A 27,608-nucleotide genomic window follows, 5' to 3' on the forward strand; every position below is an offset into this window, starting at 1 on the left:
GCAGATACAGGAGAGGATCTTATCTATTTCATCCCGGAAACTCTGAGGTCTACCACACTTCCTGATTAATAGACTGCTTTCCTCATTAATAAGCAGTTCTAAAATTAAAGTTATTTGGGTTTAATATTTGAAATCTTGTACCTACACATTTTGTAGCTTCACAGACTTAATTCCAAGATGCAGTCATCAGAATTTGTTATCTAAGACAGACTGCATTTGCCCTTTCCAATTATTTTTTCTCATAGAAATTACCATAAATTTAATATTTTGCCTTTTATAAAGGATCAATACCAGAACCACATATTTGAATAGTATCTTTTGTGTATATTTTGTAAAGTTATATTTTAAGATTTTAACATTGATCCTAAAAATTCAACAGATATCATGCCATAGCTATTCATCCATGCTGTGTATCATAAATTTGATAAAAATTTCCTGGACTTAAAAATGTATGTTTTCTCTGCCAATACAGATGTACTATTTCCCTTAACATGTCCTGCTTCCAAGAACTTTAAGGTAAACTAGTTCAAAATTATAATAAGAAGGACCTTTCAGGGGCTTCCCTGGTGGCTCAGCAGTAAAGAGTCTGCCTGCAATGAAGGAATCAGAGACATGGGTTCGATCCTTGAGTTGGGAAAATCCCCTGGAGGAAGGCATGGCAACCCACTCCAGTATTCTTACCTGGAGAATCCTATGGACAAAGAAGCCTGGCAGGCTACCGTCCATTGTGTCACAAAGAGTCAGATATGATTTAGTACACATGCATGCAGGCCCTTTTAGGTGCTCAGAAGTATCTAACCTTACTTTGAGGTCAGCAAATCATAATCTAATCACTTTCAGAATCAATGAATGTGAAGGACAACCTCCATTAAACAAATACACATGTGGAAAAATATGCGTATGATTTCAGTGGGTTCATGGACTCTGCTAATTTTATTTACTAACTCAGATTAAGAGTTCCTGCCTTATATGATTTTTGTTTATTTTATGTTCCAGCATTTTCATTTGCACTTTCTCATCTGCAAGCAGTTTGTAAATCTTTAAGAAAGAACTCAAGAATTTGACTTAAATTCATGTAAGCAATTTGAGCTTTTTGTGACTTGTTCTTGTAAAAATATTTATCATATAACCTTGGAAGTCAAGGTCGAGAAAGTCAAATAACTTATTTCTCAATCTTTATTTGCTTCTATAGTCATAGTTACATACTAAGTAATTAGTCCCAGAGAGACACGATATATGGTGAAACTAGATATCTCTTTGCTATAGTTTTTGTTCCAATTTAAGATTCACATTAAAATTTCCAGCTTGGAGAAATAGATTGTATGCCATGTCCTTTCTCAAAGAAGTCAGTAAGTCAGATTCTTGGTAGCACACTGACAAAGAACTCTGTCATTTTGTACCTGATGCAATGAGTGTAATGAGAGTTCTTTCCAACCAGCATGATGTTCTTTATTACAAGGAGCATGGTAAACGTCACCGATACAGATACATGTCCGTCTTGCCTTAGAACTGACCAATCTCATGACCTGAACTTTGTGTAAAAGTAAACTACATGGTGGATTTTCCCAGTCTGACTGAATTTGAATGTATACTTGTTTATGCTTGAATGTATACAAACTTTAGAGTCCAGATAGACTTAACAAATAATATTTATCTCGTCATTTTATTCATTTTAAGCATTAACCTTGAAAGAAAATAAATTTCTAAGTTAATAAAATAGTGCAACCAAATCTTTTATTTATTTTTTCTCATTAGACTGAAATAATAAGCCAAGTGAACAAAAAATGTCAATAAAAGATTTAGCATGAAACATAATTTCTCAGAAGATAATGTTAAGGATATTATGAAAATATCACATTGCTTGTAACTGAATTGCAGAAAATCAATGCATTTACCTTTGAAAAGCAGAGGTATTCATTGCTTCAAGCTCCAGTTTAGGACCTTAGGCTTGGTGTTGCTGGTCCTATAGAGATGATCTTCTGGTTTGTTATGAATGAAAATGGAAGAATCCCTCTGGAAGGAAAACTCAGGTAATTTCTATCTCAACCATATCTATTCCATAGTGTATATGGAACACAATGCTAGTTCTGCCTATCATTCTTTGCCAGAGTAGAACACAGGTTCCAAATAAAACAGTCATAAAGCCCAAAATAAGAATGAAATATTTAAAATTATAATTCACTTAACTAGTGAAAACTGAACATATTATCTTCTTTAGTTGGGGATTTGTAGTCATCTTTTGCATACTATATTTAGCCAACAACCAAATTTTAATTTTAATTAGCAGACATTAAAATATAATTAGCAAGTAACAGGGTAACAAAGCTACAAAAATTCATACAGATCAAAGGAAGCAACATTTCTTTAGCCATAGCAAAAGGTGATGACCACTTTACCGTCCCATATCCACTTCCCAGGCAAATTTCATAAAGACAACGTTGCTTTTTGACAAAAATGATGGTGATACAGGAATGGCTGTCAAAACGAGAGCACATACATTCTCAGAGTCAAAAGATCCTCAAACCCCAATAAACACCTTATACAAAGGAACATAGCAAATTCCAACACAGCATACACACAACAAAATTAATTCATTTATCAGAGACCAATACAATTTTGAATACGCATTTTCCAGAAGGAAGCAGGGGGCAACAGAAGCCACCTGCCACTGTCAAGCCTGTGGAAGTGAAACAATGCATTACAAAATCCCCACTATATAGGAATTGTAAGTGAAAAACAAATGTTTTATCCAAAAAGAAAGTTGGTTGATGGTCCAACATATAGATATTTATTTGTATATATTTATATAGAGAATGATAAAAATCAGCTTTCATGAGGCTCAGAGTCTATCTACTTTGAAGTTGTATCACACATACTATAAGCAATTTACAGAATTTGTCATTTGCGTATACAAGAATTGCAAAATGACTTAAAATGCACTGGAATAAAGAATGCTTAAAATGTCTTCATATAAACCTCCCAGGATTTACAGGGATTGGCCATAATCAGCATTTGCCAGCATGGAATAAGAACTACAATCAAGAAAAAGGAGACGAACCCAAGAAAATGGGGAAAATTTAAAAAAAAATCTCTTTTATTGTTTCTTATTTAAAAATTTTATTTCTTAAATTATTATTTCTTATTTAAAATAATGTTGTTGACTCGCAGTGTTGAAAATTTTGTTCTTGCCCCCAGCCAGGGGTTTTGTTTGATGATAGTTTATGTTCTGTAGCCTTTTGATCTCTGCTTACTTTGTGCAGATAATGGGTCTGTAGTAGAAAATCAGTGGTGTCTGTGGTAAATATTCACTATACCGAGGACGGTCAGGCCAACCCCTGAGCAGTCAGTGAGATGATGCTTTGAGTAGCAGAAAGAAAAGGAAAAATATAGATCTTGCTATTAGAAAATGTTCTATCACTTCACACTAATTCTCTTGAAATGAAAGATCAGCGATTTGCCCAAGAAAATGTTATGAACAAAGCGTGAGATAGCCTCTTCGTTTATGCTTCCGAAAGCAGGCGCTCCTTGTGTACGTAATTAGAGTACAGTGGGTGCAGAGTGGTGCTTGGAGTTTAGGGTCAACTTTGCTGTCCGCTCCGTAGATTTTACAGGCGATTTGCTCTTTGCTTTAAGAAGAGAAAGTGATATTGGAAAAAAGTCAGCACTTTAGACTAAAGCAAAGCACCCTTCACAAAGCCACAGACAAGAAGCAGGACAGAAAGTCCATGGCTTGTAGCTATCCTCGCACCTGCGGAAGAAGTTATAAGATATTCGCTCATCTCGAAGATTTCCAATGCTCCTTATTAGGCTGTTTTAAACACATACATATATATATTTAATTAGCTCGCCAGCTTGGCTCTGGTGCCCATGAATGTCTTGGCATGCACTGCAAATAACAACACATACAAAGTATTTCAGTCCCAGGAAGTGGTCTTGTTTGCTTTGTCTGTTTTCAAACCATGCCATTTCACGGTTGGGAACACTGAGAGGAACAAATGCAGATACTTTTTCCTCAAGCAATTCTGTGAGGATTATTCCCTATAGTCATTTGGTTGTTCCTAAATGGGTGTCTAAAAACACGCCCCCTGTTTTACCACTGTAAGCATGAAACCACAGGAGGTGAAAAGCAAACCAAGGGCAGCAGGCTTCTCAAGGGTAAGGAGAACAGGTTCTGAAGTGTGTGCATTTGGACATCTGCTTTTAGAGGAAGAGCTTTCTCAACCTTTTATCCTTAAAATCTGAAGAAAATTTAGCATTATCAAGAACTGGACATGTTTGACAACTCTCTGAGACTACATAAGGGAGGGAATGAAATTGTCCTTTTGCATTTTTTCTTCACATATTTTATGCATGAATGTAAATGATACACCATTACTAGTAATAATCATTATTGATAAGAAAACAAAAATGTGATGGACCTTAAAGCATTTATTTTCTTTCTTCCTTTATTTTAATTCAAGAAAATTTAAAAGGGTTTGAAGGGAGTGAAGGTAGGCAGATTCAATCTTTTGAATATTTCAGCTAAATCATGTTCAAGTCTACATTCGTAGTGATAGAAATTAAGGTGAAAGCACACACTCTCAAAAAGTCACTGTAAATATTTAGGGTTCTAAAGGGGTGGTTTAGCAGACTCACATTCATGTTTCCAGTTAGGTTACTTAAGTGTCGCCATTGATTTGCCTTTGTTTAGGGGGTGAGTCATGTACTTAACAAAGAAACCTGATGACTCAAAACTCAAGGTCAGTGGTGGGTCTCTGGAGCGTGTTGCTTCACTCAAGCTGGGTGACAAATTTCAAAAATGCAAAAGTAAAGGTACAGTCCACATGTGGCTCTAAATATAAAGATTATGCAAGGAAAATATATACAATCCATGTAGAATCACTTGCACCAGAGCCAAAATTAAATATGTGCCCTTGTTATCTTTGAAGGGAGACTCTTTGACAGGAATTCATTTAATTAAAAGAAAGAAAGAAACAAAATGATTACCTGACTCCTCAAATTGCCAGTAGTACTTGGCACAAAGTTTGTCTGAGAGTGAATAAAGGTTTAGAAAATGCGGAAAACAATAAAACCAAGGAAAATGATTCACACTTCAAAAATGACATTTTGTGAAATAATGTTTCCTTTCAGTATAAGCATTGCAGATTGGCTCAAACTTGCTGAAACTGTGAATTATGTGCCTCCTTTCTCAACTAATCAACCCTTCACAGGAGATGTCCATCATTCCTGAGAATGATACAATTCGAAGAGAATAGCTACCACTCTGACACAACATTTTCTATTATACTGTGTCCAGTATGTGCAAATTAAAACAAAATTTACATGGGCAGTATAACCGCAAACAAACCCAATTATATACTGTAAAGAATATGTTAAGATTAATATTTTGAATTGCCATCAGATATGCAATAAACCAATGCAACACATAACATTTTTTCAGATTGTAATCATTCACCCACTTTAGGCACTTGCATTACTAGCACATTGTTCATTAAGTGAAATTTATTTCTGTCAAGCCAATTATGTTTTTTTTCTCTATACAGTAAATTCTAGAATAAATCTGTTTTGTCATCAAATCACAGATTGTTTCTCTTCTTTCTAAAGGTTTTATTCATGTCTGGAAAGACGGGGTACGTGCTTCTTCATCTTTGTAACCCCAAAGATTTCAACAGTGAACTCTGAGAATCTAAAATGCTATATCGTGTCCTATGTAATTTTAATAAATAATCATCATAGTCAATTTCATTTAGATGCACACTATTCTGAATATAGGGCTTCCCAAGTGGCACTAGTGGTAAAGCCAATGCAGGAGATAGAAGACATCTGGGTTCAGTCCTTAGGTGGGGAAGATCCCCTGGAGGAGGGCATGGCAACAGACTCCAGTGCCTGGAGAGTCCCATGGACAGAGGAGCCCAGAAAGCTACGGTCCCAAGAAGTCAGACACAACTGAGGTGACTTATCACACACAAACACACATTCTGAATATAATATTACTATTTTACCAAACATGCTGTGTTTTACTCTAAAGAAATTAAAAAACAATACCTTTTTTTTGTAAAGAGCAAACTTTGGCTACTCATCATTCTCTATTGTTGTTATTGTTTTGGAATGATGAGATACAGGATTGCAGTCAGGAGCCCTGACTTCTAATTTCCTTTGCAGCCACTCACTTCTGAAATCTCAAAAAATGTATTTATTTCTTTGATGTTTCCTAAAATGAGCATAACAATTGTTTGCATTTTATTGTTTTGTATATATTTTCTCATGAGGATGCCAAAAATTGTTTGGTCATCTCTTTTGCTTTATTTGGTTTCCTTTTGCTCTGTGCTCAAACCAAGCTAGATAACCTGTTTTTCCGTAAAAATGATCATTCATTTAAGCAACTCTTCCCCTCAGATAATCTGTATTCTGCCGTGTCTGTTCCCATCAAGTAGCTGTAAGCTCTCTTTCCTCTAATCTTCCTGATGATTCTGGTTTTGCCTCTCTTATGGCCTTAACAGGGCTCACACTGAATTATAACTCATTATATTTGTATCTTACCCCACTGATTACACTATAAACTCATTAAAGGCAAGGATAAAATTTTAGCAATTTTTTTGATTATTCTCAAACTGTAAAGCAATGTCTTGAGTTTTTAAACTTTTGCCCTAACACAAAATACCCCATGAAGAAGAAAGGGAAATGCTATTATCTAAATTCTGTGGAAAATTCTGAGAGAGATGGGAATACCAGACCACTTGGCCTGCCTCTTGAGAAACCTGTATGCAGGTCAGGAAGCAACAGTTAGAACCGGACATGGAACAACAGACTGGTTCCAAATAGGAAGAGTATGTCAAGGCTGTATATTGTCACCCTGCTTTTTTAACTTCTATGCAGAGTACATCATGAGAAACGCTGGGCTGGAAGAAGCACAAGCTGGAATCAAGATTGCTGGGAGAAATATCAATAACCTCAGATATGCAGATGACACCACCCTTATGGCAGAGTGAAGAGGAACTAAAAAGCCTCTTGATGAAAGTGAAAGAGGAGAGTGAAAAAGTTGGCTTAAAGCTTAACATTCAGAAAACTAAGATCATGGCATCTGGTCCCATCACCTCATGGGAAATGGATGGAGAGACAGTGGAAACAGTGTCAGACTTTATTTTTATGGGCTCCAAAATCACTGCAGATTGTGACTGCAGTCATGAAATTAAAAGACGCTTACTCTTTGGAAGGAAAGTTATGACCAACCTAGATAGCATATTAAAAAGCACAAACATTACTTTGCCAACAAAGGTCTGTCTGGTCAAGGCTATGGCTTTTCCAGTGGTCATGTATGAATGTAAGAGTTGGACTGTGAAGAAACCTGAGTGCTGAAAAATTGATGCTTTTGAACTGTGGTGTTGGAGAAGACTCTCGAGAGTCCCTTGGACTGCAAGGAGATCCAACCAGTCCATCCTAAAAGAGATCAGTCCTGGGTGTTCATTGGAAGGACTGATGCTGAAGCTGAAACTCCAATACTTTGGCCACCTCATGCGAAGAGCTGACTCACTGGAAAAGACCCTGATGCTGGGAGGGATTGGGGGCAGGAGGAGAAGGGGACAACAGAGGATGAGATGGTTGGATGGCATCACTGACTCGATGGACATGAGTTTGAGTAAACTCCGGGAGTTTGTGATGGACAGGGAGGCCTGGTGTGCTGCGATTCATGGGGTTGCAAAGAGTCGGACACGACTGAGCAACTGAACTGAACTGAACTGAACTGAAATTCTGGTTAGAAAATGTGCAGATAACATGCTTCGATGAGGAACAGTCTAACAGAATCTGAAGATGTTTCTCTGATTCAGAATGTGATTTAATGATGTCCTTTGACTTCAGTGCAATAATGATGCCTTTCATTTGTTTTTCTGTTTAGATTCCGCAGTGCTCTGTCAGGTGCAATTTCTCATGCCTTTGTAAGGTAGGGGAGGAGGGATTTGCTCCATTTTGCAAACGGAAAAGTCTTAGAAGTCCTCTTAGAAGTCTCGTGAGTACAGGCACTTAGCTTTGTTCTTCAGCCCTTTTTGTTTCTCGTGATAGTGCATCACACTGCCCTCACTGGGATGCGGATAAACAAGACCGCTCCCCAAGACTGTGTCTGTGACAAATGAGTTTGGCCAATGAGAAATAGGAAAGAAAAAAGCTTCAAATATTTTATCTTCACTATGTATAACAATTATTTCAGAGAATAACAGAAAATTCCATCTACTTCTTTTATAAGAAACAAGACAAAATAAGAACCTATCACAACAACACAGAGTTGTGTCCTTGGAGTCCTTGGAGATCAAGTGGAGAAGGAACCATTTACCCACATTCTCAGTCACTGCCTTCCTCCTGCCTTGATTAACTCAGCACAGCCTCCCAGCTGGAAAGCCTGCCTGGCCCTCATCTGTTTGCCAGATGGAAGGACTTGGCTCCCTTTTTGCACCTTCCTTTTTAGATGGTTCCATCTGAACTGCCTTCCCCCCCCCCCACCCCCCTGCATCTACAGCCATGAGGCTGGAAGACACTGGGCAGACTGAACAAAGCTGCACCCTCTCCTTCTCACCAACCTGGAAGATTCAGTACCTACTATGTGTCAGGGAATACGTATACACGTGACATACAAATATTATCTTAGTTTATCCTCTCATTAGGCCCATATAGTGAACACACGGATTAGGAAAATGTAACTCAGTGGCATGGAATAACTCAATCTGGGTTACAGTTAATAGATAATTAAACGAAGGTACAGAAATGAGGACACAGCAATGTAGTCAGATCAACTCAGGGTCTGGATACGTTTTTTTCTGAAACTCCCTCAGGCATTGCAACCTTGCCTCACTGCCTCCACATGTTAGATTAAGATGTGCAGCTATTATTTAAATGCACATTTAATCTTTTCAGAGAAAATGCAACTGGCTTTAGGGAAAAAATAAACTTCTTTCCCCAAGACTGAACTGATAAATATTGGATATGAAAACATCAGCTTCTTTGTTTTCCTAAACATTAATAAATAAAGTTTGTTTTGTGTCTTATAGTATGCCAAATGTCTGATTATATAATATTATTTTGAAATTTTCATATTATAGTCTTTTAGATCTTAAAGTTTCCTCCAAATTCATTTATATATTTGAATGAGACATGGTTCCACCCTTATTCTTACATGTCCTCTTCTTTCTATGAACTCTTTTCTATACTTTTAATCCAAAGTTGATAGCCTGGAACCAGGAAAAGTTAAGTTGATGTTCAAAGTACCATCACTAGTGATGGGAAGAGAAAGACAACCAAAGCTTCTGGCCACCAGGAAAGCTATGGGATATGGATATTTAATTCAAAGAAGTAAGTAGAACACTAAGACATCTATCTAGATAATTTATCACATCTAAATCTTGCCAGCTCTTCAAATATCCTTTTTCTCTGGGCTGAGATTGTTTTGATGGATTTATTTCCTACGTGAGGACAACTCTTGGTTTTGATATGGGGAAGAGTCGTAATTCAGGGCACCGATCTACAGATTTAGGCATAATCCTCAAATGTTTTTCTTCTTGTTTGAGTATCTAGTGGGATTAAAAGAAGCAAGAGAAGAGAAAGGACACACCTTCTGTCCTGCTGTGGCTCTCTGATCTGGCTCCAGAATCTTAATTTTCTCAAAGTGAATATTAGTGATGCTTATCCTATGAACAAACTTCAAATGGAAATTTTCCAATTATAAAAGAAGTAACACTGAAATAACTGTTTTGCCTGTGAAGAGGCCTAGGTTACAGCTCTAGAGACAGACATGCCTTGACTAACCTCTTTTTTATTATAGGTGTCAGCTTTATAATATGAAATTAGCTGTGAGAAAATTTGAGCTATCTTTTAATGCAATTTTTATTCAGGTTTGTACATACTAAATCATGACTTAAGGGGAAGGGTCAAATAATAGGATGATTTTATCCTATAATTTTTTGAAAATGATATCTTTTTATTAGATTCCTATGGAACTAGTGCCAATTTCTTATAGAGATCCATTTTTTAAAAGAAATGTGCTTCATTTTGACCTAATACATAAATCGCCTATTTTGCCCAGGCATGTTGGCCAGCTGTTTATACTTCCTTTCCTGCTTGCCTTCAGTCAGCAGATTCACACCTCTATCCTAGTTATGAGGCCCTTGCAGCTGAGGGAGACAAACGCAGCTGCCCATGTACACAAAGATCCAGGTGACCAGGTGAGGCAGCGACACCCCATTCACCACAGAAGGTTCCAGACTTTCTTGCTTAAGCAGCTTTTTGGGGTTCCCACTTTCTACAGCAAGTCAAGAATGGGCACATAAAAGTGAAACTGCCTTCCACCTGCTAGGACCACAGTGCATCTCAAAACAGCACATTTCCACTGTAATTGACTCATCCAAGGAAGAACCGATCCTGGTGCAGACAGGGTGATGTTTAGGACAATAGCAGCTAATATTTCTTTACCTCTGACTGTGGTCCCAGGAGGCTGTCATGATCATTCTGCTGATTAAGGAACTGAAACTGAGAGGGGTTATACAATACCCTGTTTGCTAAAAGAGTAGGTAAAGGACTGCTACTCAGGAGTTCTGTCTGAGGCTAGAAACTGATTTGCATCTAAACAAATGTTTGTCTGAGCACTTAAAGAAGCACATTCAACTCAAGAATAACCTATGAGGACAATTGGTGCCAAGGTGGGATGGCTTTGCTGAGGGCCTGTGGGCCAGAGTTCTGATCCCATCACAAGTAAAGACAGTGTCCTAAGGGTGCCCCTAGCTTTTGCAATTTGCTTTATTTCAAGCACTGAGAGTTTAACCTATATTGGATCTTTTAATGCAGATAGGATTCTGAATTCATACAGAAATGCTCTCTCGGACTTTTTTGAAGCAGTCATATGAAACAAAACACGGTTAACATGTATAAAATCTCCTAGAGTATTGACTTTCCTTGGCGTCCCTGGGGACCATACCACTGCTCATCACTTTGATCTCCCTCCAAATTGGGGGCTCAGTCAGTCACATTACAGAGAGGAAAAGTAATTGCATGACATTTTATTTAAAGACTTTATATGTGCTTGGCTTATTTTTTTTTAATTTTTTTTTTTTAATTCTTTGAATCAGCCATGGATTTACATGTTATCAATATAAATTTATCAAGATAACACCCATTATGTTTAGACAAATAAGAATAATTTGATGGTCAGATTCTCCAACCAGCTCCCAGGAAATAAGATATAATGCTCTTAATTTCAATGTTACTAGCAATTTCTAGGGACACTACTTTCACCATAGTGCTTTTAATATACATACACACATATGTGTACATGCATGTGAGATTTTTTGTCATAAGCTTCACAATTACACAAAACTTTTACTTTGCCTTTATTTGTTAGATGTATTTTCTTTTCTCTCTCAAGAGCTGTCTGACATTGGCTTATTTTTAAATTTGGACAATTTAAAATATCTTTTTCTTATGACAAAAGTAATAAATTATCAATGTACAAATGTTATCAATACAAACAAAATAATCAAATAATTTGATGGGCATTTTCCTATTATTTCTTGTCATTTTCTATATGAATATCTCAGACTGACTTAAAATTTAGTATTCTTTATGTTTTCACTTTAAAGTTCTTTGTCCTATATTTTTTCACATTACATACTGGTTCTTTTCTAATTTCATTAAACTTTCTTTGAAGACATGATTCTAGAAGGTGCTTACTATCCATTGTCTGGTTTTTGTCATGCTCACTGGGACACTTCCCTCTTATTGGTCCTCTGAGTATTTCCCACTGTGGGCAGAGCTCTGTGATACGCATTCCTGTTCACAGGTCAGGGTCTGCCTCACTCCTGAGCTCCTTGGATTTTCCTCCCAGGGCATCATCTCAGGGCTAGTCTCAAGCCCTGAGACCGATCTTTCTTGCCAATTTTCCTCCAGAAGGGAAGTATCAATTCACCCTGCAAGCAATGATACAGCAGAGTACCTGAGTCACGGTAGCCTTGCTGATATGTGTTGATTATTAAGTGAAAGTGAAAGTCGATCAGTCATGTCTGACTCTTTGCAACCCCATGGACTATACAGTCCATGGAATTCTCCAGGCCAGAACACTGGAGTGAGTAGCCTTTCCTTTCTCCAGGGGATCCTCCCAACCCAGGGATCGAACTCAGGTCTTCCACATTGCAGGCAGATTCTTTACCAGCTGAGCCACATCTTTGCCAAATTACATGTGTCAAATTTTCAAAATTGACTATGGATTTGACTGGGAATGCAACGAATCTACAAATACCTTTGAAAAACTTGACATATTTCCAGTACTGAGATTGTTCATCCAAAAACAGCATATTTTCTCATTTATTCAAACCTAAACTCTTCTAACAAAGTATTCTAATTGTTTTCATATTTATACTACTTATTTGCTATTCCCTTAAAAAATTAGATATGTTATACCCTTTTCTTGTTACTATTGAGGATTATATATTATGCTGCAAATATTTTCTATTTGGTTATTGGAACCATATGGAGATCTAATTTAAGTTTATATCTTTGCCTTGAGCTTATCAATATTACAAGATCACTTTTGATATCTCTAAGTCATTTGGAGTGGATTACATAATCATTTGCATCTCTAAAATGTGCATTTTCCCTTCTTTCCCTAAGTATTAGACATAAATATTTCCTTGTCTGTTACACCACTTATTAGTTACACTTGATTTAATCAAACAAATGTTTTAAATTATTTATAGCATACAATGATATTTTCATTTGTATATTTTGTAACTTTAAACTTTCTTTAGTAACTTTAAACTGTCAGGCCTCTGATTTTTATGCTAATCTTCCTGTGTCAAATTTTTATTTTCTGCCCAGCTCTTTATTTAAATGAAGTTCATTTGGATATGCAGCCTAAATTGTAATATCTTTTTTTTTGTTATTTATTAAATAAATTCACCACTAATTATACTTTAATTCATCAGATATCATTGTATTTTACTTTTTAGAGCCTTCTCTGTTTATATTTATGTTCCTTTATTGCCCTCTTTATACATGGTTATTTCAGAGAACCAAAAAGTGACGACCTCACTTACGTGCCAGGTATACTCTGCTAGATGTTTAAAATATATCATGACACAATGCTAAAATGTTATTTGGGGCACATGTGTCACTAACTCTATTTTATAGATAATGACTCTGAGGTTCAGAGAGATTTGTACACAGCTCGCTAAACTAACAAGGTATCTAGGAAACCATCTGTTATCTACTACTATTATGTCATTCTTATAAGGTTCTAAATCCATTTTGCTTTTCTCTATTTTTAAAGCTTTTAATAATATTCTTGTTTATGTTTTCAGAAGCACCTATGGGGTTGCAAAGAGTCGGACACAACTGAGAGACTTTCATTTTCACTTTCCATAGTTATTGTGGGATTTAAAAAAATTCTGAGGCCTTTTCTGAAAGCTTGAATTTAATTACAATAGCAGACAGTGTGTATAACTTCAGCTTCCAAAAACCCATTGCTTATTCAGCTCACAGTTCAAAGTTCTAAAAATCCTTTGGAATTTTACTATTTTGTAACCAATAAAGTCAACCATCTAGTTATAACCTTGGTCAAGACAGTTGATGGCTAATGTGGTATGGTTATGTAGGGGATGATTTATCATTAATTAACGTCACTGTGACAGAAGGAAAAAAGAAGCTCTGAAATTACGAACAATAAAATGTAGTCAGGAATGAAGACCCATTCTCCCTTCTTTAGCTCATCTCCTACACACAGCCAACTACTTGTCACCTATCGAGAGTTGATCAGTGACACGCTCTCTATGTATATAATTTCATTTAATTCTCAAAACCGTGAGGATCATTCCTATTTAATAACTGAGGAAGCAGAGGTACATGCAGCAGCTGTGAGTGATGGACATGAGATGAGAACAGTCTAACAACTGCGCCCACCACCTCCCCTGGTGAGAGAACCAGCTGGTCTAAGAGGCATGTTCCCCTGGTTTTCTGCCTCTTTGGCGCAGATGTAAAGAATCTGCCTGCCAATGCCGGAGACGCAGGAAATGCCGGCTCGATCCCTAGGTCAGGAAGATCCCATGGCATAGGAAATGGCAACCTACTTAGGTATTCTTGTTGGAAAATCCCATGGACAGAGGAGTCGGGCAGGCTACAGTCCATGGGATCACAGACACGACTGAGCAACTGAGCATGCGCAGCTGAAATGCGTACACCTGTGTCGGCCTATAGGTGGCAGCAGTGTTCCTTGGAAGAAGGAGCCCTGGCCTTGCTTGAGAATTCGCTCTATTCTGACCAACAGAGTGAGGTCTTTCCAACAACTTCTCAACCCTTTGGTCATCTATCCAGATAAAACTCCTCTGGCAGCTTCCTGAAACCTTAAGGAGAATGAAATCATTCGTGACTAGATCTTAAAACACTGGCAAATTCTGTTTCGTGGCTCCTCAATCACAGAGCCCGAGTAATCACAAATGAACCTCGCAGAACCCTTAAGTGTCCATGCATTGAAAAACTCTTAGAGCACAAAAAGGAGCCTTGGTTTTGAAGACCCAGCTAGTTACTGAATTTCAACCAGTTAAGTTAAATATAGTTTACAGGAGAATTTAGCCAGTGCAGACTCCTACTCTGCATAATTCAAGCTCAAACATAGCTCCAGCAGGTTCTTTGACCTGTATTATCCAAAGCATTGCCTCAAATCTATTTTTCATCTTATTCATGGCTGCTTGATTTACATAGCAGTCATTTAACTGATAGAATTACAGTGATCAAATTAATTTAACTTGTGTAAGCAGCCAAGTTGGATCATTAAACCAAAATCAACATTGAGGTCTGGATTACACATGTGGCTCTGTACCTGGATGTCGTGCACCATTTCCTCATATTTTAACTCAGGAAAATAATCTCCAGCAAGACACTGAGCCCCTCATCTACCTCCCCTCACCAGCAGTGAAATCTGTTGTAAGATAATTTCTCTAACTTTGACCACCTTTGGAAAGCTGCTACATTTGTAAGCCAGAGGGGAGCTTCCGGAGCCCTTGGATTCTAGCAGCTGGAGCAGCAGCTGCCTTTCAATGCTCAGGTTCGCATCATGTTGAAAACACAACAACCATATTTCTGAGTTCAGAGAGTCAGTATTCCTGCTGAGCAACCACACATGGAGACATAACTACACCTTAACCATGGCCAGTTTTCTTATGAGTGCCAGCTTCAAGAGAACAGCTTCACAAAAGTCCAAAACAATACTGGAAAAAACAATAACAAAAGACCAGTTTCTAAAAGTGTATTTTTTAGTATCTTACACATGTACACACATCTCATAGTACATAATAAATTTTTTTCTCTCACTCATAAGAACCTTTTAGAGAGAATGATTATCATAATTAACTGCACATAAAACTGGATATTTCTGCTTCTAGACTCAGACATTTGTTCTGGGATATGAACTTTTTAATAAGCTTCCTTGTAAGTCTGGCACAGGACATCTGCGCTTTGAAAAACACTGTTTAGGAGTCTTGATAGTTTTTGAAACGGAGGCAATGTAATCGATTTATGCAAATATAAGATAAAAGAAGACAAAAGCAAAGTTATATCTGCCCTCTCTCTCTTCCTTTTCTCCCCAAACAAGACATCCACTTGTCCTAGGCACTTACAGGAAGGCAAAAGAAGTGGTGATCTCTGTAGCCAAAAAGTCATCTTTAGGGTGACTACTATTTTGTCTGTGCGTCAGGTTTCCCAGAAAATGGGACTTCTAGCACTGAAAGGAGGAATGCCCCAGGAAAAGGATACAATGAGGAAAGTAAGTGTAAACAAGTTGCTGTTGAGAATGAGGAAACAGCCAATTCTGACTAAGACAACAGGAAGAAAGTTTATAGAAGAATCTGCATTTGAGTATGAGTCCAGCAAAGTGGGAAAGAAAACATCATTTTCAAAGTCACAGAGGTAAGAAATATGTGAAAACATTCAGGAAAGAGCACTTTAGAAGATTATGTGTGAGGGTTAGGAAATCAGGAGAGACAGCAGGAAATGAGACCTTGAAAATCTGTGATGGTGCTTTGGAAATGATAATTATTTAATCCTTATGTTCTGTTGTGATGTGTTCCACAGGTTGAGATATGAGCATATTCAAGATTTCCTCATTACCTGTGATGGTGTTATTAAGAGAACTGGGGAACACCAGAGGAAGAACATTTCTTTTTGGTGAGAAAGCTAAAACAATAAATTCAATTTTTTTTAATATTTAGGGACTTGATCTAAATATTTATTGCTGTGAAACAAGCCACCCTAAAACCTAGCACCTTAAAACCACAATGTATTATTATGTCCCACAGGTCTGGGGGATGGTCAGCTGGGGTTCAAGTCAAAGGCTGGCTGCCTTCAGTAGGCACCATGTCGCAAGGCCGCTGCACTTGGTGCTCAGTGGCTGGCTCTAAGGCCACGGCAGAGGCTGCCTGTCCCCTTGTAGGAACGGTCTGGAGTTGGCTGCTGAGGCAGTACTCCTTCCTATCTCACGGTCACGGTATTCACAGTCCAGTCCAGACTCGGCGGGGACAAGGGGCACATGTGTCAACAGCTGCTGGCAACCACTGTGCAGAGGCTCTGCTCTGCTCGGGCTCCTGGGACAGACATGGCAGTGGTGGAGGGGGGCTAACGGGGACAGGAGGAGCCCTGGTCTGGCTCTCCAGAGAGAAGTCAGGGTCAGACTGTCTATTTGTCAGGGGAACCACTGACCAAAACCACCTGCCTTGGCCAGGCACAACAGTAATCACTCGCATGAGTTATCTTACAACAGGAAGTTGTGGTAAGGAACATGGAACTAACAAGCTACCACCGACAGGAAGGATTTGGGAAAGGTCAAAAGAAGAGAGGAGATATCAGTTCATATGTCCGACCTATGAGGTCCTGCTACCTCCCAGAATCCTCCTCGCTGGAACCCATCTTGGCTGAGCGATGCACAAGCCACCAGCAAGGACCCCAAGTCACCAAATATGGGCCAAATAGGATGACTGGCCACAGACAAGCTGGCAACCAACCCCATTACTATAAGCCCAAGACTGCAAGTCATGTGGCAGACTTTCTCCTGGGTTCCCATACCCTGCTGCTCTCCACCCAGGTGCCCCTTCCCAATAAAGTCTCTTGCTTTGTCAGCACACGTGTCTCCTCAGACAATTCATTTCTGAGTGTTAGTCAAAAGCCCACTCTCAGGCCCTGGAAGGGGTTCCCCTTTTGGTAACAGATTGAGAAATTTTCTAAGGAAAACTTAGTAGTTGAAACCATAGAAATGGATGAGATTGGAGCACTGAGAATGGGAAAAGAACCACATTTAAGAGAGGAATTTAGTTGGAGAAGTCCACAGAGAGAAACGGGGGATGCTAACAGTCAACTTGAAGGGACCAGAGGGGAGCTCAGGAGATCAGCAGCTGAGGGATGGGGCTATGGGTGTGACCTTTAGGGGTGTAGCTGCCAGGCTGGGGTGGGACTGGGCCAGGCTGCATTCACAGCTTCATCAGCTTGTTGGCAAGGGTGTGGAGAGGGGATCCATAGAAGGGAGTATCGACTGGGTGGGGAAGGACCAAAGTAGGAAACTGGGGTGGTGGTGGATGCAGGGGACGTTTGGCTTCTGTATGAAGTAGATGTTCTCCATGAGACAGAAAGAAATGAGTAGAGAATGGCGTAGTTTATTGAGGTACTTGGGGATCTGATTTCGGTGCAGATAGAACTAAACCAGTTCATGCTAGAATCAAGACTTGCTACCCTCAGAACACCTATAGGACATTCTAAATGTTAGTTATGGCTACAAAGATTGGAGAAGAGAAAAACCTAAGGGGCTGCAAAAGCCAAGTTCTATTTATTTGCTTTATGATTTTTCTTCAGTATTTTGGTTCTAATTGTGGATTATCAAATGTAGGTAGAATTAAAAGAATTAAAAATAAATACCATACAGATACAGCTCAATTGGATAGTTACATTCTCATTAGCTTTTGAAAAATATCTGGTAAAGTAGCTATATATTTTGTGATATACAGATAATAAAAGACTATTTTTCCATATTTTTAACATAAATTTCTGCTCTAGGAAAACTGAGTAATTTGAATGTTATAATATATATTCAGAGTTATTTTCAGCTAATACTTTTCCTTCAAAGAGAGACAGAACTACTTTGACAGAAAGAAGCATGAATTAGGAACTGAGTATTTCAAACTAAACAGTTCAGTCAACTAAGTAAAAACTGTGATGAAAATAAAAGGCCAATAGCCCAGCTTTTGGTAACAGGTTGGTATTATAGTGTCACAGACACCATGAATGACACATGCCTCCCTATATCAAGTGAAAAAACTAAAGGCTAATATAACTCTTGGTCTGTAAAGGCAAGATTTCAATTATTTTGTCTTCATCATGTCTTGCTTTTAATAAAACAGGAAAACAAAGATGCATGGTCAGTGTAATTTACAAATATTTTGTTTTCTCACAAATTAAAATATAAAAATGATTAATTCTTTGGATAATGGAAGTATGTCTTCCATTTTTGTATCACTGTGCTTGGCATACAAGCTCTCGAAAGGATGGAGAGTGAATAAGTGAAGCATGGGTATTGAAATCAGCTTTATTTGAATATAACCTGAAAAATCATAAAGCAAAATTACAAATCAGGATGTGGGTATTAGAGGAAATGTTATATAGATATCTAACCCAAATACTGTATCTTATGCAATAATTGTGCAAGCACAGAGACTTACACATGAATAAAATGAGTGGCTGGGCCACCATAGCTTCTGCACTAGAAGTCAGAAAACATTAAATGTATATAAAATATTTTCCAGTATTCAGTGGTAGAAGAAAATAGAAATGAAAATGTTTGATGTGTTTCAGATTAACCTTTGCTATTGAAGACAATTTTTAGTGGAAACGACTTTGGATGGATACAGGCTTCCAAGAGCAGTACACCCTGTTCCTTTAGAAGAAGCAATGGGTGAGGCTGGTGATGGGTGGGAAATGAGTGGTGATTTCTCTTTGAAAATTGTTAGACTTGTATAGCCTTTGCCATTTAGCACCAATCAGAAGACTAAGAAAAAGATATTAAAATAAAATAAATCTTTTTAGAGTACATTATTCAATCTAAAATGTAAAGAATTTAGAAATAGAACTTTCATCCTATGCTTAGAATCTTTCATCTGGGATAAGTAATCTGATTCCACAAAATGGATTTATTGATTTCTAGCTTGGAATATTCTATTTAGGCTAATAACTTCTACTTAGGCTAATAATGATTTGGAGTCCTCATCAATTAGGCTGTAAATTGTCTGCTGAGTGGTCTCTGTAATTTTGCATATAGCATTTAGGTTCTTCTTTTGACAGTGAGAAAGGGAGGAAGACAATGTCTCCAAAAGTATAAAATCTTTACCAAATAATGGATACAAAAATTACAACTGTTAGGGGTGTGTGTGACACACATATATATACACATATATGTGTGTATTTATATACATTTATTTTAGCTGTGTTTTTTTTCCTTTGGGGAACAAAAGAGATGATAAAGAGGAAAATCAGGCAAAGTCACACTAATCTGGCTTCAGAGACGCTGTCTCCTTCCAGCCTGGCATAAGGTGCCATAAGCAAGACATGCTGGGATAGCTGCTTATCTACATCACAGGGACCCTTAGTCAAACTCACAACAAATAGTCTCCATTAGCACATGAAGCCTAAGGAGGAATCTAGGGTGGCACATATTATTTTTAAAATACTGTTTATAAATAAGGATTTAAAGATACACACATGTACACTCACATGCCTCAGGGGTAAAGAATCCACCTGCCAATGCAGGAGGCACAGGAGACACAGATTTGATCCCTGGGCTGGGAAAATCCCCTGGAGAAAGCGAAGAAATAGCAACCCACTCCAGTATTCTTGCCTGGAAAATTCCATGGACAGAGGAGCCTGGCAGGCTACAGTCCATGGGGTCTCAAGAGTTGGACTCGACTGATAAATATATATATAAATATATATATATGTACATTTTTTACATATAAATGTAAAAATATACTTAAATGTTTATTTATATATAAATCATCCTGATAAAATGATGAAATTTTAAAATTCTAGTAGCTAAAAAGAACTTGAACGTTAGCAATATAGTTTTCTATTACAATAGTAGTATCAATAATTCTTCAATGATAAACTATAAAGAGACAAACTCAAAAATGAGAAATTCAATATTTTATGCTCCCTTCATCCTATAATACTGCATCAAGCATTTGAGCAGGATGCAGAACAGTCTAGGGTAGTGTAAGGTACTGCTCATTCCATGCCAAGGTTAAAACTTCAGTGAGTTTCCATTGGCTGAATCATTGCATAAATTAATGCTATTCAGAACAGTTTTAACTTGCACAGCTGACTTAGGAAATGTGTGACTAAGCTTCTAAATTGGCATCGAAGCCACGTTGACAGGAGCTGCCTTATCACTGTACCACTTTCTGCCTTTCACCCTCCTTACTTCCTCCCATTACCATAATTACTTTCATCACAGGCAGCTGAAATTTCTCCTTCAAAATCAGAAGCCCTTGGTAAACTGGTCCTGCTTAAAGCTATGGGTCCCTGAAAATGTGGTTTGTCTCTTTCAATTACATGTTGATGAAGTGAAAGTCTCTTAATTTGGGTCATTATCGATACATAAATCTGTAGAGAAAATGAACATGCATTTATAATGCAACCAAACGCACATGATTTATTGTGCTTTTAGAATGTAAATACAGAAGGAAAAGAAGTCCAGCCCTCAGATTCCCTGGACAGGAAGCACTGCCAGCGACTAATGGGGCAATTCACACCCTCAGGGAAGGTCAGCCTCTGGCTCTCATAGCTCATCCTCATTGCAACTGAACTAGCTCTCCAGTTTTAGAGAAACCGTCATACATAGATCTGTCTACACTGACCCATCTTCCTGTGGAGGGTTTGTGAGTGGTAAAATGGGTTTCCATACCTGATTGTGGACTTTGTTTGGGGATTTTGGCTACCTCTTGAGGGCTGGAAGTAGAGGGCACTCGCTGGTTGGCTGAGCTGTGCATGCTGCTGGGAGCTGCCACGGAGACATTCTTGCGGGGCTTCACATCCTGCAGCCACATGGGCGAGGCCTCGAAGGCCTGCATCCTCCGGGCGTGGCTGTTGGCGTTGACTCTTAGGTAGGCCTGGGCTTTGTGTTCCTGAAGCTCTCCATAATTGGCGTCGGTCACCCTGCACTCATACAAGCCTTCGTCCTTTTTCCTCACTTTGGAAATCTGAAGCTTGTGAGAGATGTCATTGCCTTGGACTTTCACTGTCTGAAAAATTGCGGGTAAAAAAAATAAAGTGCTACATCAAGTGATTTGGTTCCCGTATCTTGTCCTGAGCTTGCTAAGGTTGGAAAATTAAAAGGTCTTATTGGCCTCACAGCCACAGTCAGAAAGTTTTTTATTTCCTCAGCAGTCTAATTAGAAGATCTTATTTATCTTATTCTATTAACACCTAGATTCACAAGATCAGGGAAACATGAGTTCAGTCCAGCTGGACCAGATTCCATCAGCCATGTGGTTTGCATTTGGAACCAGCTCCACCATGATCCCATCACCGGACTGGCCTCTGCCAGGTGAGCTCAACTGAATGGAGCAGGACCTAACGCATGCATAGTTTACAAAGCCTCTCTTCTTCACTGAGGGCTGCCTACCACTCTGAGAGATCACAAACACATGCTGTTGGTCACAGCTGAGTTTAAGTGAGAATGTGCTTTTAATCCCCACTTCAGGATGATTACTAAATGGACTGACAAAATAGACTTGGATAGTAAAGTTTTTACTCCAGGTGTTGGTGCAGTCTGACCTATAGTTATGGGGTGGCAAGACTCAGGGAGCAAATCAATGTCACCTGAAATCCTATGATTCGGAGTACAGGCCCCTGATACCACAGGGTCTGTGTGCTGCTGGAGCTTGAGATGCCAGTAACTAAACACTGCTTTGATTTTCAAAACAGAAACTGATTCTCACTTCTGATATTGTTTATACCAGATTAACACCAAGAATATATATACGGTTTTATACAATATATAAAATCCTACATAACATGCAATAGATCTGTAAGCATCTTTATCAGAAGAGGTAGATTTGATATACATCATATTATCATATTATCCATGACTGACAATGATGGGCTTCATATGACATTCAAGATCTGGATTTGGATAATTTCCAAATTAATATCAAAAGACAAAGAAGAGAAGTGAGAAGGCAGAAAGTTATTCCTGCACTGGGCATTACACTTTGACACAGTCATAAATAATTTAGAAAATTTGGGAAGTGTTCATCTGGTTTTTACATAGAGAGTTGTATATATAAACAGTTTTCAACATCTGAACCATATCCATAAGTATGCATTTATATACATGAAAATTACATACAAATATTATTAAGACTGTAAAACTAATGGGAGACAGTAGTTTCAAATATATTTTCAACTGAGTCTCCTGATAATGTTGGGGTAGTCAGAGTGCGTATATATTGTTATTATCCCATTTTATAGAAAACTTAGACTTAGTGGGTTTGGGTCAGTGCTTGTCAATGTTGACTGTACACTAAAATCATCTGAAGAGGTTTAGAAAATACTCTCATTTGGATTAATGCAGAAACACTCTGCATCTCTCCAGGGCAAAACTCATACTGTATTTTGTAAAAATACACCTGGGAATTCAAATTAACTGCTGGCTTAGGTCACACACCAGGTGAACTGGGAACACACTGCTTTCTACCTCTGTGTTTAGAGCTCTTTGCAGTTGACTAGATTGTACAAACTCTGGGCATTGATAATGCTGTTAGCAGTCGTGTGTATGACTATGCAAATAACTGCATGCTTCCCTAGGTCAAGATGTGTGAGGCTGCTTTACCACCAGTCTTTGGAGGATTGGGGTATGGGTGAAGAATGAAAGATGAATAGGAAATAAACAATATATCTAATTATATGTGTATATATAAATGAAATACTTAAGAAAAACATTAATAACTGATCTTATCAATAAAGCTTTTCTAGCACTGTTGGAAAACAACAGATTCTGTGATATAAGAATAATTAAATTGAAAGAGTCAGTGAGTTTATGAAAAGAAATTGGGAGTTTCTGGTTTATATCTTATTTTTGATACTTTCTTCCATGCTGACATTATATATTTAGGTTAAAGAATTTGATTTTATTAGCATATTTTTACACTTTTACTTATGATGTAACCCCAATATTCTATCACTTTATATGCTCTCAAAATAGCCTCAGAATAAACTTCCTTTCAAAATGTGATTTTTAGATTCCTTATACACATATTACTTCTAGTAATGGAAACTTGTTTATTAATTATCAACAAACTGAGCAATTCTATTAGTATAAAGTGATTCTAGATGACTTCCTCTGAGGTGTAGTAAAATATTTTTTTCTAATTTCAGACAATCATGAGCAGTAATAACCAGCAGAGTAGAAACACATCTCTGTATTTTCAACAGGTTAACCTCCTCTCATAATGCTTTTATATTCATATTGACTTTTGGTCTCATATTACATGATTTTGAGCACTGGCATTAGAAATGCATCATATGAATTATTAATGACATTGAAATTTCAGTTATTTTCATTACAACTTCAACACCCGTTGGATGCTTTAATTTTTTTTTTTTTCCTGCCTGGGAAGATTTTCGTCTTTTACTTGCTATTGAAGGATAATTACTGGTATAAATTTGAATGTATATTATTAGTATTGCTGCCTTTTCCTCTTATAGTTAATAAGAGCAAGAAAGCAACATTCCTCTTTGGGTGCAAAATGATTCCCAAGTAATTTTTCCCTTATTTACGCCATTAAGATAAATAATTTTATGCTATGAATTCTAAATCTTTTTCAATATGTTTGTACCCAGTGAGGTAAGGTAAGACAGAGCGTGTGCAAATTTCCTCTATTGGGGACAGTAAGTAAAAACACTTTTGAAAACCGAAATTCACTAACTGGCGCCCTGGGCCCGAATGCAGCGGTCGCGTTGACACTCACGCTGATCTTGGTCCCATCTCCGTCGGGGTCCCGGTCTGGCAGCAGCTCAGCCTGCGGGGAGGGACGGGGTGGGGGGCACACGGATGCTCAGACCTCGCCCAGCCAGAGCCCTCCGCTGCGCAAACGGGGAGGGAGGGGCGCTGTCCCAGCCACCCGCCAGGGGACCAATCCCTGGGGCTGCGCCCGGGGATTCGGGAGCGGGGATTAGGGGACAGGGAACTGAGGCGAGAGGGGGCGTGGTGGGGAATCGGCGTGGGCATGCTCGGATTCGGGGACCGGGGCTCGGGAGCTCGAGGAGCTGCATTCCGGTCAGCGCCCGGGGTGCGCGAGTCTGCGGAGGATGGGGCACCTGGGAACTCGGGGGACTGCATTCTGTCATTCCCTGCTGTCACTCCTACAGCCCTTCACTCGCCCCCGCACATCCGCAGCCTCTTTTGCAGAACTACCTCCTTCGCGGTTCAGACCGCCGTTTCCCTACCCGCCCCCTCTTCTCTCCTCGCCTCCCCGCCCCCGGTCCACTCGAGTCGCCTCGGGTCCCTCCGTCACTCCCCATTCCCTTTTTTCCGCCGTCGCCCCGTCTCTCCTTCTTTCCCCATCTCCCGCCTCCCTCCTCGGTCTCCTCCCACCTCCTCTCTCCCCTTCCATTCCCCCTCCTCTGTCTCTCCTCCTCCCGTTCAGTCTCCCCCTCCTCTCCATCTCTCTCCCCGCTCCCTCCCTCTGAGTCTGGCAGAGGTGGTAAGGACCCAAGGGGGTGGGGGTGATGGAAAATCCGACAAAATTTGTCCCCATCCCACCATACTGAAAGGATAGCGAGTGTCCGGGGATGTACCAACGCAGCAGTGCCATCACGGGCTGCTGACAATGTCCAGTACTAAAAGGAGGAGTCTATTCCCAGTTCTTAACCGGGAAAGACTGGACAACCTGCTTTCCCTTGGTTTTAACGCGGTGTCGCCAGGACAGGGTTCACCCCACCCCCCCGCCCCCCGGCATCCCTAGGCGTCATCCTTGCCGCCAGGAGAGCCGGGGGTGTTCCCACGGGCGCCCCAACACCATCTTGGTCAAGATCCTGGCTGGACACTCAGGAGTCTAAGTCAGTGAGTGGGCCGGACACGAAACCGGTAATTCGGGCGACGCGACTCCGCTACCTGTGCCCCGGCCACATCGGCCCCAGGCTCCAGGTCCTCCGGCCCCCGCAGGAACCACCACTGGATCTCCAGGTACACCGAGGCGGAGCCGCTCTGGAAAGCGCAGGACATCTCCACATTCTGCCCCTCTGTTGCTGTCACATTCCGCGGAAACTCGGTAAATTTTGCTGCAAAACAGAAACGCACCCTTTTGGAATAGGCACTCCACTCTTGACAGCATCTCTTGTGAGCTCACTACATTTTCCTGGGTCTTAAAAAAACAAAGCAACAAAACCCCCCTCTATGACATCCCCGAGGTTCCCCCCAAGGCTTTCCTTGGCCTCTTTCTTATTTTTGGTATCATGCCTAAATCATTTTGTTGTTGATCAAATCCAGATAATAGAAAGGTTAACAAGCTTGCCAATAACTCCCCTCTGCTAGTCAGGCTGCTCACAGTTAGATACAAATACCTTTTGTCAGACTGCAGTATTCCCCAAAACTTACTGAGGGATTCAGGGAAGTACATTTTACACAAATCTGTCAAGCTGATACATGAAGAGAGCCTCTTATGTCCAAGTTTCTAAACAATCTGTGACTAACTGGATGTTCCATGTAATAGAGAAAAGATCACGATTATCTGTCAAAATTTACATTCCTGATATATATCACAACACATCAGCAGTTGTGATTGGAGGGCTACAGAATTGAAACAAGTTGCACACTTTTTAAGCTGTGGATATTTCTTTCTTTCTTTCCAAATTAACCTTCATATCTGTTCCCAACAAGCTATTGTATTGTAAATGGTCATACATCATGGGATGAAAGAATCACACACCTGGGCTTGGTTCAGATTAAAGATTGTTCTAAAGTCACTAGAGACTTTTTTTTTTTTTTTTTGAGCCTTTTCATTACAAATCTTGACAGTGCTAGCTTGCAAGATTCATGGAGTCATGGTGAAGCTCACAAAAATATGTTTCCTTTCTCCCAAAGGCACTTCCCTAACACATTAGATGGTTGTTCTTATCTTGTCTAAGAGACACTCTGAGAAAGGCTGATGATGCCTTAAAAGTCTAGGAGAGATTTGTAGCTCAAGGGAGTGCACAGCTACAATGCGTACTCATGGGGAGGACTGGGGGGGGTGCTGCAGGGTCGATTCAGGGAGGATGCACTTTGCCCCCACTTTTTAAAGCAAGGCGCCATCAGTGTCTCTTAAAAAAAAAAATTATAAAATCCCAACATGATCTCTACTGAAATAGAACTGTATTTATACTTAGAGGAAACGGGAGATGTTAAGACGACATTCTGATCTGAAAAGGACTTTTCGGCTGATAGCATTTCTGTCTGCAGAAGTGATGCAGTCTTCTGGCAGCAGAGATGTGATCTGTTCATGGTGCTGAAATGATCACTGCAGCCTGCAAACTCCTGAACAACTGGATTCAGCAGGCTGCTGCTGCTTGTAATGCAAGACGTGCCTTTTTATGGGTCCTCAGAGGAGTCTGTCCTTTGATAAATACACACGCAAACGAAGTCACACGGACACAGAAAAAGGAAACTCTAAGCCCATACTGCCTACATAGAGGAGGGCTCGCCATGGAGAGACCCCATCCCCAGCTCTGCGACGATAATGTATGCAAGAGTGGTTACCCTGTGCATGCACACAGATAGAAGGAACACACACACACACACACACACACACACTCATAGCTCTGTGTTTGTGCTCACCGAGGAACCCACCTCGTAGTCAGGAACCAACTGGATTTGCTCTCAAATCTAGCTGGGCTACTTTAAAGAAAAATACCACAGAACACTATTCTTCCTTACTTGCTAAGAACCTGACTACATCTGCCTGGCCGTTCTTTGAACGCAAAGACACACACACACACCGAGAGCAAATGTATATTTGCCAGTGAGCATAGACTTACCTTGAGAAGAAAGCCCTTGCTGTACATATAAAACGGAAAAGAAAACAAATCCAACATATGCCAAAAAGATCCCCATCATTCCAAAAAGTATAAGGGGGGGGGGGGTCACATCGGTGTATCCAACAGCCAAAAAGCTTCAAAAGAAAGGAATGCCACTGTCCAGCAGGCTTGGTCTCAGCGCCCAGGGTGCGGCGCCGCGAACATCCCGCCGTTCGCCGGCTCGGACTGCTCTGGGGAGCCGGAGCGGGGACTGGGGGTCGGCGGCGCGATCGAGGGCTGGGTGCCGGGCTGAGCTCCGGCCGGCTGCGCTTGCACACCCGGACCTCGGCGCGGAGTAGTGCTCGCCGCTCGGCTGCCCGCCTTCCGCTTCCTGCGGCGGGTCCGGCGTCAGCCCGCGGTGCGGGGCGCGCGGCGCGCGGCGCGGGGACGACGCGGGGCGGGGGCCTCGCGGGCTCGCGCCGTCTCCGCTCTTCGCGCCGCGGCGCCGTTAACTCCGTGCGCGCCGGGCCGCGTTCGGTCTACGCCCGAGT

At 40.0% G+C, this 27,608-nt stretch overlaps 1 protein-coding gene across 4 annotated transcripts; it reads right to left on the reverse strand.

The window, feature by feature from the left end:
• Positions 1 to 2,765: 2,765 nt before the first annotated feature.
• VSTM2A (V-set and transmembrane domain containing 2A) lies at positions 2,766 to 27,300 on the reverse strand. Of its 4 annotated transcripts, none has more exons than XM_043873446.1 (5): positions 27,079 to 27,300; positions 25,178 to 25,344; positions 24,033 to 24,083; positions 20,966 to 21,302; positions 2,766 to 3,626 (listed from the first exon to the last, which is right to left on the reverse strand). In XM_043873446.1, the coding sequence occupies exons 1-5, from the start codon at positions 27,155 to 27,157 to the stop codon at positions 3,538 to 3,540; spliced, it is 723 nt and encodes a 240-aa protein (XP_043729381.1). In that variant the 5' UTR covers positions 27,158 to 27,300; the 3' UTR covers positions 2,766 to 3,537. The 4 variants fall into 4 exon arrangements, with proteins under 4 accessions (XP_043729381.1, XP_043729382.1, XP_043729383.1 ...); XM_043873447.1 differs by having other exon boundaries at positions 2,766 to 3,748; XM_043873448.1 differs by lacking the exon at positions 2,766 to 3,626 and adding an exon at positions 3,765 to 3,886.
• Positions 27,301 to 27,608: the final 308 nt, after the last annotated feature.

This window comes from Cervus elaphus, chromosome 18 (genome assembly GCF_910594005.1).
Source record: "Cervus elaphus chromosome 18, mCerEla1.1, whole genome shotgun sequence".
NCBI classification, from domain to species: Eukaryota; Metazoa; Chordata; class Mammalia; order Artiodactyla; family Cervidae; genus Cervus; species Cervus elaphus.

Bases quoted from the DNA above. Each gene is read 5' to 3' on its own strand.
- VSTM2A (XM_043873445.1), bottom strand. From the start codon at position 27,157: ATGATGGGGATCTTTTTGGCATATGTTGGATTTGTTTTCTTTTCCGTT. The intron at 24,084-25,177 runs GTAGCGGAGTCG...CCCTCCCCGCAG, and splicing joins CCGATGTGGCCGGGGCACAG to GCTGAGCTGCTGCCAGACCG. The intron at 21,303-24,032 runs GTGAGTGTCAAC...GCAATTTTTCAG, and splicing joins GAGATGGGACCAAGATCAGC to ACAGTGAAAGTCCAAGGCAA.